This window comes from Phalacrocorax carbo, chromosome 1 (genome assembly GCF_963921805.1).
Source record: "Phalacrocorax carbo chromosome 1, bPhaCar2.1, whole genome shotgun sequence".
Lineage (NCBI taxonomy): Eukaryota > Metazoa > Chordata > Aves > Suliformes > Phalacrocoracidae > Phalacrocorax > Phalacrocorax carbo.
In genome coordinates, this window is record NC_087513.1 from 218,299,902 (window position 1) to 218,310,393 (window position 10,492).

A 10,492-nucleotide genomic window follows, 5' to 3' on the forward strand; every position below is an offset into this window, starting at 1 on the left:
CGCCCTGGCTGCGGAGCCTGCGTGGGCCGAGCGGGGCCGCCTCTCCCCGCCCTCCCAGGGCTGGACGTGCCCGGGGCCCGGCGGAGCTCGGAGGGCGCGCAGGCGGGGCGCCGAAAGCCGGCCGAAAGCCCGACTATGCGGGGGGTGCGGGGGGCGCGGGGGGCGTCCCTGCCCCAGCCGCAGCCCGGGCTGCAGCCGGCCTGCACCAGAGCCGGGCCCGGCCCTCCCGCAGCACCGTCCGGCCCGGCCCGGCCCGGGGAGCCGGTACCGTGCGGCCTCGGGGGCTGCTCCCGCCCGGCTCCGTGGGGCTGCTGAGAGAGCCCAGAGAGCTGTGGTGAGCGGAGCTAGATCCAGTTGGCAGCTGGTCACGAGCGGGGCTCCCCAGGGCTCAGAGTTGGGGCCAGTCTTGTTTAATACCTTTATCAATGATCTGGATGAGGTGATCGAGGGCACCCTCAGGGAGTTGCAGATGACACCAAGCTGGGCGGGAGTGTTGATCTGCTCGAGGGCAGGAAGGCTCTGCAGGGGGACCTGGGCAGGCTGGATCGATGGGCCGAGGCCAGTTGTGTGAGGTTTAACAAGGCCCAGTGCCGGGTCCTGCCCTTGGCTCACCCCAACCCCAGGCAGCGCCCCAGGCCTGGGGCAGAGGGGCTGGGAAGTGCCCGGCGGAGAAGGCCCTGGGGGTGCTGGCTGACAGCCGGCTGGGCATGAGCCAGCAGTGCCCGGGTGGCCAAGGAGGCCACCAGCCCCCGGGCTTGTGTCAGCGCTGGGGTGGCCAGCAGGAGCCGGGCAGGGATGGGGCCCCTGTGCTCGGCCCTGGGGAGGCCCCACCTCGAATGCTGGGCTCAGGTTTGGGCCCCTCGGGACAAGAAGGGCCTGGAGGGGCTGGAGCGTGTCCAGAGAAGGGCAGTGGGGCTGGGGCAGGGTCTGGAGCACAAGTGTGCTGGGGGGCGGCTGAGGGGGCTGGGGGGGTTTAGCCTGGAGAAGGGGGGGCTGAGGGGAGCCCTTCTCGCTCTCTGCAGCTGCCTGAGAGGGGCTGGAGTGAGAGGGGGGTTGGTCTCTGCTCCCAAGTAACAAGCGATAAAAGTCTATCTGGTTTTGCTTGAAACAGCTTTAGAAAAACAGTTGGAAAACTTCAGATCCACTAAGCTGTGTCTCCTATCATTTCTATCAGCATAATCCCTTAATGGAGAAAAAACATTTTGTAATGCCACTTCTGGGTTACCATGGGGGCTTCACATACCCTTGCAGTGGACATTATTTACACCTGGTTGTAACTATAGGTGTGTATGATATAAATCAGAATTACAGCCTGACTCTGGATCTCATACTGATACTGAGTGTTTTCTACTTCCTTTCCGTATTAGTCTGCGCTAAATTCAGCTAACACAACCATGATAAAATATTCCTATGGTGAAACTTAGAGAAATAACAGGAATGCAGTAGAATTTACTTTAGGAGTAATAACAAGGAAAATCCGTGTTATGCCTATGGCTGCTGGCTGCGGTGCTGGTGGCCATTAACTTAGCAACGGGGACGTTTTCGAGGAGCAGCCCTGTGCTTTTCTGAAGGCTCTGAGAGCTGGGGGCAGCGCAGTGCTCGGAGCTCAGATCTTGATGTGGCCCGGGCAGCCGCTCCGAGGGAGAGTGCCGTCCCCGCCAGCGCCTCTGCTCTCTCGCCCGCCATCCCCGCTGGGCTCTCGTGTCCCGGTCGCAAAGGGGTGGTGTTTCCCTTTTGGCTGCGGTGCGTTCTTCACGGAGGAGAGCGGAAGGAAGAGGCAAGTGTAGGCCTGTACCCCTTGGGCACCTTCCCGAGGGGCTTCTGCTGGGCCATAGCGCCGGGCGGCCATGTGTGCGTGGCCCAGCATGGGCAGGGGCTGGCACCTGCTGCTGCTCCCCGCCGAGAGGGAGAGCTCTGCCCCTGTGCGGGTGTCACGCGGTGAGGTGGCTGCTTGTCCCTTGCTGCAGGGCCACAAGCGGTGGGTCTCCCCGCCCCGTGGAAAGGGCATGCGTCTCAGCATTGCTGAAGAGAGAGACAAGAGACTGGCGGCCAAGCAGAGCAGCGGGTGAACTCCAGCTGGATCCAGCAGCGGTCCTTTCAGCGTATTAATTAAACTGTTTACCAAACGACTGTGCGACTGGCTGGGGAGCCTGGCGGGGCTGGGGGCAGCCGCGGCGTGCCAGCGCAAAGCCCCGCTCTGCTCCGCGGCAGGGCGTGCTGATCTGGGGAGACTCCTGGTGATTGGAGCAACTGTGGCAGAGCCATCTTCCAGAAGGGCGAGGAGGAGCGGTGGGGGAACGTCCAGGCTGCCCTGTCGCTGGGAAGGTGTTGTCACAAACGCTGCTGGACGTGGTTCCCATGGCCCTGCCGGAGGAGCAGGGGAGTGGGAAGAGCCAGCTGGGCTCTCCCCGGGCCCAACGGTGCCAGGCAGGCTGGAGGTCCTCTGGGGTTGCCCCCGGCCGTGGGACTGAGCAAAGAGGGGAGGCTCTGTGACCAGCGCCAGGGGTGGGTGGCGCATTGTGCGGTCGGCTGGGCTCTGGGGACGGCGGCGCTCGGCATCCCGAGCCTGGCTGGTGGCTGCTTACTGGGGAGGTCCCTCCCGGGCTGCCCTTCTTCAGCACCTCTCCTGCAGAGGTGGAGCGTGGGAGAGATGACACCGACAGCCAGGACAGGGCAGGCGCCCATGCTGGGGGTGGCAGTGGGCGGTGCTGGGTGGGTACCAGGCAGTTCTTTGGAGGGACTTGGCCGTGGCAGAGGAATGGGCTGCCGGGGACCCCAGGGAATGCAGCAAAGGCAAGCGCCAAGCACCATCCCAAGGATGGGCTGGCTGCCCACGGGAGGTGGGGCTGGGGCTGGGGCTGGGTGGCTGCTGAGCAGCAGCGGCTGTGGGAAAGGCCCTGGAGGCCAAGGTGGGCAGGGGTGGGCAGCGAGCCTGTGGAGCGAGGCCAGCGGAGGCCCCAGCTGGTGTGCCGGAGCTGGAGTGCCAGGGGCACGTGCAGGGGCCGAGGGCATGGGCTGTGCTCGGCCTGGAGAAGAGGCAGCCGAGGGGCTGTCCAGCTCTGCCTGCCGGAATGGTTCTTGCCTCCACCCGTCTTTCTCCCGAGGTGCAGCAGGCACAGTCAAGCACTGCGGGAAAACGCTCATCATTTATTGGCCTCGGAAAGCATCCACATCCGAGCAGAGGCGGGCAGCACGATGTCCTCAGAGCAGCTGAATGCCTGAGGTGCCGTCCATGCAGCCATCGCTCACGTGCCTCTGCGTGCCGCTCCCTGTGGGCGCTGCGCAGGCTCAGGGCCAGACGCCGTGCCCGGGGACCCGCCGGGCGCTGGCAGCGGGGCGCTGCTTCTCTTGCTGTCCCGCGATGCAGCTGAAGCGGAAAGCCCTGCGCAGAGCCCTGAGCGCCCTCCTGAAGAGCGAGGGCCGTTGCTGTTGATGCAGGGGGTGCGGGAGAGCCGCGGTGCCTGCAGGGGAAGGAGAGCTGTAGGTGAGCGTGTGGGTGGGCAGCGGGCAAGCTCCTGCTTTCCCCAGGGCGGGGTGGCAGGGGCATGGCCAGCCCCCGTGCACACAGTGCTGCCGGCCTGACCTGGGTAGGCCTTGCCAGAATGGCTGGGCCAGGCCTGCCCTACTTGTGGCGCTGCTTGACTCGGGGACGTACCTGGGTCATCCTCGGGCATGTCCCTGCAGCCGCAGGAGGGCTGTGCGTCACCCCTGTGCTCTGAGGACACCTGCATGGGGAGAGCAAGAGCACAGGTAGCGGAGGGCGGGGATGTCAGCAGGCTGACAGGGGGACCACCAGGCACCTCCCTGACACACACACAACCGGTGCTGGCCATGGGTGCCTGGCTCACCTGGAGCCGAGGGTCCCAAGGCAAGGGAGAAGGTGCTGCGTCTCCATCGTTGTCTGGTCCTGATGAACCGTGGCATGTGTCAGCATCTGCCACAGGGCTCTGAGGCAATGCAGAAGCCACTTCATGTTCGTACGCTGCCGGGGACACAGGGGCTGTGCTGGCCTCTCCTTGATGGTCCCCAGGCATGGGAGAGGCAACATTATCTCCTTCCTCGCATGCCGCACCCATGCTTTGGGCCAGGGCCTGCTGTTCCACTGGCTGCTGGCTGAGCCCCAGGATCACAGCCACAGCCTTGCCCACGGCATCCTTCACAATGCGCTGGGCCGTGTCCAGCAGAGCCGCCTCGTAGTCTGTGTTGGTGAGTGGGGCAGGTGCCTGGCTCTCCACCTGGGCAGGCTCTGGTGCCTTTGCTTCTTCTTGTGCCATGGGAGCGAGGGGCGTGTGGTGCCCCTCTTGCTCAGCATCTCCGGCCAGAGCAGAAGGTGCCGGCTCAGCAGCCATGGCAGCCGCCGGGGCAGGAGTTGCGCTCTGCTGGTCACCGGCTGCCTCTCCTGCCGCCTCTGTGCCGACGCTGCTGGGGCAGCCAGGCCGCTCCTGGGGACCAGAGTGGGTGTCCTCGAAGAGCTCTGGGAACAAGGGGTTGACCCAGATGTTGGAGGTGGTGATGTCCTCTCCTTGCAACAGCTCGTTGTCGCTGTCGTCTTCCCACGCCTCCTTCTCGGCCAAGGCCACTGGCTCCTCCTTTAAACACAGTAACAAGAAGAGGAGTGCTAAGGAGGATCTCCGTTCTGTATTCGATGTGGGGGGAAACGTAGTGGCAGAGGATGAGGGAACGGCTGAGGTACTTAATGCCTTCTTTGCCTCTGCCTTTAAGTGTAAGCCAATTGTTCCCAAGGTACCCAACCTGGTGAGCTGGAAGGCAGGGACGGGCAGCAGGACAGAGCCCCCAGAATCCAAGGGGAAATGGTTAGCGACCTGCTCCACCACTTTGACTCACACACAAGCCTATGGGGCCAGGCGGGATCCACCCAAGGGTGCTGCGGGAGCCAGCAGAAGGGCTCTTCAAAGCCACTTGCCATCAGTTATCCGCAGCCCTGGCTAACCGGGGAGGGACATGCCAGTTGTCTGGAGGTGAGCAAGAACGGTTTGGGCTGCCCCTCCTGCCGTTGTCTCTCTGAGCCCCTGTGTGGGGCTGCAGAGGAGCTTTAGCACATCACCCAACGGTTCCCAAAGAGGGCTCTTCGGGGAGAAGCTCTGCTTGGGGCAGTACCAGCAGAGCGTCCAAGAGTGCTGGTAACGCTGCTCTGAGCCAGGGGACTGGAAGAGGCTTCTTGTCCTGGGAAGCCCAACAAAATCCCTGGGAGCCATTCCCGTGGAAACCCCACGCGCAGCAGCACCATCAAGAACTAACAGCTGTCTCCAGCTCTGTCTGTCTCTGTCGGTGCTGGGCGTTAGTTGTCTGGGTCGCATGGTGTGGGGTGGCTTCTCCTTGTGGCTCTGTGACCAGTGCCAGGGATGGCTGGTGCTTTGGCCAGGCTGGGCCCAGAGCGGTGGCGCTCGGCGTCCCGAGCCCAGCTGTCAGCTGCCTACTGGGGAGGTCCCTCAGAGGCTGCGCTTCTTCAGTGCCTTTCCTCCCGAGGGGAGAGCAAGAGCACAGGTAGCGGAGGGTGGGGATGTCAGTGGGCTGACACGGAGACCACCAGGCACCTCCCTGACACACACAAAACCGGTGCTGGCCATGTGCGCATGGCTTACCTGGTGCCAAGTTTCCCAAGGCAAGGGAGAAGATGCTGCGTCTCCTTCGTCTTCTGCAGCTCCTGAAAGGTTGGGTGTGCCAGCATCTGCCACAGGGCTCTGAGGCAATGCAGAAGCCACTTCATCCTCATTCGCTGCCGGGGACACAGGGGCTGTGATGGCCTCTCCTTGATGGTCCCCAGGCATGGGAGAGGCAACATTATCTCCTTCCTCGCATGCCGCACCCATGCTTTGGGCCAGGGCCTGCTGTTCTACTGGCTGCTGGCTGAGCCCCAGGATCACAGCCACAGCCTTGCCCACGGCATCCTTCACAATGCGCTGGGCCGTGTCCAGCAGAGCCGCCTCGTAGTCTGTGTTGGTGAGTGGGGCAGGTGCCTGGCTCTCCACCTGGGCAGGCTCTGGTGCCTTTGCTTCGTCTTGTGCCATGGGAGCAAGGTGCGTGTGGTGCCCTTCTTGTTCAGGATCTCCATCCAGAGCAGAAGGTGCTGGCTCAGCAGCCATGGCAGCCGCCGGGGCAGGAGTTGGTGCCTTTGCCTCCTCTTGTGCCATGGGAGCGAGAGGTGTGTGGTGCCCCTCTTGTTCAGGGTCTCCGGCCAGAGCAGAAGGTGCCGGCTCAGCAGCCATGGCAGCCGCCGGGGCAGGAGTTGGTGCCTTTGCCTCCTCTTGTGCCATGGGAGCGAGAGGTGTGTGGTGCCCCTCTTGCTCAGCATCTCCGGCCAGAGCAGAAGGTGCCGGCTCAGCAGCCATGGCAGCCGCCGGGGCAGGAGTTGCGCTCTGCTGGTCACCGGCTGCCTCTCCTGCCGCCTCTGTGCCGATGTTGCTGGGGCAGCCAGGCCGCTCCTGGGGACCAGAGTGGGTGTCCTCGAAGAGCTCTGGGAACCAAGGGTCAACGCAGCTGTTGGAGGTGGTGATGTCATATTCCCACCCCAGCTTCCTGACCAAGCTGCTTGGCTTGTTCTCAGGCACAGGCAGGACTGCATCTCTTGCCGCCTGCAGCCGCTGCTTTTCAGGGGCATGGGCTTCCAGTAGCTCTTTCTTTCTTGCAGAGTCCTTTTGCAGCTCCACACAGGTCAGCTCTGGCTCTTGCTGTTTGAAAAATGCATAGGCCTTACAGATATGAAAGGAGAGAGGGGGATTTGTAAAGGTAGGCAGGTGCGTACCAGCACCTGGCTGCTGGCAACTGTCCAGCAGCAGCTGCAGGCATATTGAAGCGGGAGATGATGGGGTTCATCCCCCTATCCTGTCCTAATAGATGCCACCCCATCCCTTCCTTGGCACTCACCTGCCTTGGCATGACAGCGAGCAACCCCGACCGTGTCAGGGGGAAATGCTGCCTCTCGCCCTCCTGCTGCTGGAACTCGCTTTCCTCCAGGCCATCCTGCTGCCGCTGCATGATAGTTTGGCTGAGCTGGGCCTGACCGTTCCTGCTGCGGCCCAGGCAGCACCCTTCCAGCTCAACAGACATGGTGGCCAGATACTCCGCAGCAGCCTCACGGTGCATCCGCGAGGCCCTGCTGTCGAGGTAGGATTTGATGTATGCTGCCGACGTTGATAGGTCATGCTCTGCCTCTCGTTGCCAGTGGCCTGTCCCTGTGCCAGTGCCTGGCCATGCTGGCGCCGCGGCCCTGCCCGCAGCACTGGTGCTGCCATGTGCATGGCGATGAGGCGCGGGCTGATCTGCGCGGGCCTTGCTCCCGCTGCTCGGCCCGACCTTGTCTGTTCTCGCCGTCATCGCCGCGGCTCTGCTGTGTGCCCGGTCGCGCTGGGCTGCCGGCTGCTGGCTGGGTCCCTGGCTCACAGGCAAATCCTTGCTCTGGACCCTACCCAGCAGGCACTGCGCTGTGCCCTTCACAGCTGCGGCATCGGCTGCAGGGCTGTGCGGGGCAGGCCTCCAGCACTCCACCCTCGTGGCTGAGCGCTGGGCAGGGTAGGTGCCCCGAGCAGAGGCGACAAGCTGCTGGTGGCCGCCGGCTGTGGTGCTGACGGCCATTTCCCTGCCCCTGGCAGCAGATGCAGAGGGTGCTGCTGGCAAAGTGGGCAGCTTGCAGCAGGTGCTCGCAACTGCTGCTGGCCGAGCTGCGGGTGCGTGCCCGGGTGCCGCTGCCTGCCGGCGGAGAGGCAGCAAGGCTGGCAGAGGGGCTGTCTCCTTCCGCCTCACCGTGTTGCAGAGCGCCAGGCTGTCCATCTACAAGAGAAGGCAAGCAGAGAGGCCGTGTCACTGTGGCCCGTGCCCCCACGCCCTGGCTGGAAGAGCTGCTGCAGCTGGGCTCCCCTGCCAGCCCCCAGGGCAACGCTCTGCCCCGCAGGCGGCTGCTACCCTGCTCCAGAGTCGGCCGGGATGAGGGCTGGTCCCCCTGCGGATCACGGCAGTTCCCAGGAGCACCCCCGGCATGGCCGGGCACCCAGCCGGGAAGGGCTCTGCTCGCTACGGGCCCGCCTGTCCCATCCTGCCCCTCCCGTCCGCCCGTCGGCAGCTCCTGGGGTCGGGAAGACGTTCGGCCCCGTCTCCGTCGGGCTCCCTACCTGTGCGTGGCGGCTCCCAGTGGCCTGCAAGCTCTCTGAGCAGGGGAGGCGTGGCAGCCTGGCCCCATGGAGGGACGAGGCCTGGCTCTGTCTGCTCTGTGGTGCTGCCTGCGGCAGCCTGCGGCCCACCTGTGGGCAGGAGGAGGAGGAGGCGTGGGATGGAGGCGGCTGCCTTGGCACAACGGCCCCCACGGTGCCGGCAAGCCTGGCACCAGGGCAGCTCTGTGCGGCCGCGTCCCACCAGCGGCCTCTCCCTCCTGCCCCGTCCCTCACCTGGCTGCTCTTCCGCAGGCTCAGCAGCCCGTTGTTGGGCTGGGAGTGGGCGTTCGCCTCCTTATCCATGGGCGTCTTGGGCATCGTCGCCGCCGACCTGCCACGGGCAGGCACCCAGGGAAGATGCTGCCTCCTGAGGGAGGTGCTCTCCTGGGAGTGGGTGTCCCCGGGCTCTTGCTCCTTATATGCCCCCACGGTCACCGTGGGGACCCCTGTCACAATGGCCGGTGGGCACCACGAGGCCCCCGCATCATAAAGCCCTGGGGCTCGCTATGGAGGCGCCCATGCCCGTGGCTGGCTGGAACTGGCTGGGACCGGCTGGGACCGGCTGGGACTGGCCCAGCCCCTGCTCTGCCCTGCGCGAGGCCCCGGCCCGGCCCAAGACAACACCTCCCCCATACGCGCTGTGCCAGCGGCCGCTGCAGAGCTCCGTCCTGCGTGCATTCAGCCGCTCCGGGTGCCACCGCCGCGGCCCTGTCCCCAGGCATTGCGGCCACACAGGGCCCCCAGGCCTGGGGGTGCTGCGGCGCCCGCGCGCGCAGAGGAACGCAGGGGAGCCCCGCAGGCCCCATCACGCAGGGAAGCTCCAGTGCTGGCCTCAGTGCCGGCTCCGCTCCCTGTGCTCCTGCCTGCTCCGGGCTGGCCGCTCGCGGAAGGGGAAGCCTCCGTGAAGTTAGCAACGGGGACGTTTTCGAGGAGCAGCCCTGTGCTTTTCTGAAGGCTCTGAGAGCTGGGGGCAGCGCAGTGCTCGGAGCTCAGATCTTGATGTGGCCCGGGCAGCCGCTCCGAGGGAGAGTGCCGTCCCCGCCAGCGCCTCTGCTCTCTCGCCCGCCATCCCCGCTGGGCTCTCGTGTCCCGGTCGCAAAGGGGTGGTGTTTCCCTTTTGGCTGCGGTGCGTTCTTCACGGAGGAGAGCGGAAGGAAGAGGCAAGTGTAGGCCTGTACACCTTGGGCACCTTCCCGAGGGGCTTCTGCTGGGCCATAGCGCCGGGCGGCCATGTGTGCGTGGCCCAGCATGGGCAGGGGCTGGCACCTGCTGCTGCTCCCCGCCGAGAGGGAGAGCTCTGCCCCTGTGCGGGTGTCACGCGGTGAGGTGGCTGCTTGTCCCTTGCTGCAGGGCCACAAGCGGTGGGTCTCCCCGCCCCGTGGAAAGGGCATGCGTCTCAGCATTGCTGAAGAGAGAGACAAGAGACTGGCGGCCAAGCAGAGCAGCGGGTGAACTCCAGCTGGATCCAGCAGCGGTCCTTTCAGCGTATTAATTAAACTGTTTACCAAACGACTGTGCGACTGGCTGGGGAGCCTGGCGGGGCTGGGGGCAGCCGCGGCGTGCCAGCGCAAAGCCCCGCTCTGCTCCGCGGCAGGGCGTGCTGATCTGGGGAGACTCCTGGTGATTGGAGCAACTGTGGCAGAGCCATCTTCCAGAAGGGCGAGGAGGAGCGGTGGGGGAACGTCCAGGCTGCCCTGTCGCTGGGAAGGTGTTGTCACAAACGCTGCTGGACGTGGTTCCCATGGCCCTGCCGGAGGAGCAGGGGAGTGGGAAGAGCCAGCTGGGCTCTCCCCGGGCCCAACGGTGCCAGGCAGGCTGGAGGTCCTCTGGGGTTGCCCCCGGCCGTGGGACTGAGCAAAGAGGGGAGGCTCTGTGACCAGCGCCAGGGGTGGGTGGCGCATTGTGCGGTTGGCTGGGCTCTGGGGACGGCGGGGCTCGGCATCCCGAGCCTGGCTGGTGGCTGCTTACTGGGGAGGTCCCTCCCGGGCTGCCCTTCTTCAGCACCTCTCCTGCAGAGGTGGAGCGTGGGAGAGATGACACCGACAGCCAGGACAGGGCAGGCGCCCATGCTGGGGGTGGCAGTGGGCGGTGCTGGGTGGGTACCAGGCAGTTCTTTGGAGGGACTTGGCCGTGGCAGAGGAATGGGCTGCCGGGGACCCCAGGGAATGCAGCAAAGGCAAGCGCCAAGCACCATCCCAAGGATGGGCTGGCTGCCCACGGGAGGTGGGGCTGGGGCTGGGGCTGGGTGGCTGCTGAGCAGCAGCGGCTGTGGGAAAGGCCCTGGAGGCCAAGGTGGGCAGGGGTGGGCAGCGAGCCTGTGGAGCGAG

The 10,492-nt window shown here is 65.3% G+C and overlaps 1 protein-coding gene across 1 annotated transcript; it reads right to left on the bottom strand.

Moving 5' to 3' along the window:
- Positions 1-1,931: 1,931 nt before the first annotated feature.
- LOC135313399 (nucleolar protein dao-5-like) lies at positions 1,932-8,483 on the bottom strand. The gene is given in 9 exon segments (XM_064451916.1): positions 1,932-2,022; positions 3,083-3,144; positions 3,146-3,280; positions 3,282-3,497; positions 3,500-3,751; positions 3,849-4,589; positions 5,604-6,797; positions 6,886-7,788; positions 8,400-8,483. Coding segments are annotated over 9 exon segments (3,678 nt in total).
- Positions 8,484-10,492: the final 2,009 nt, after the last annotated feature.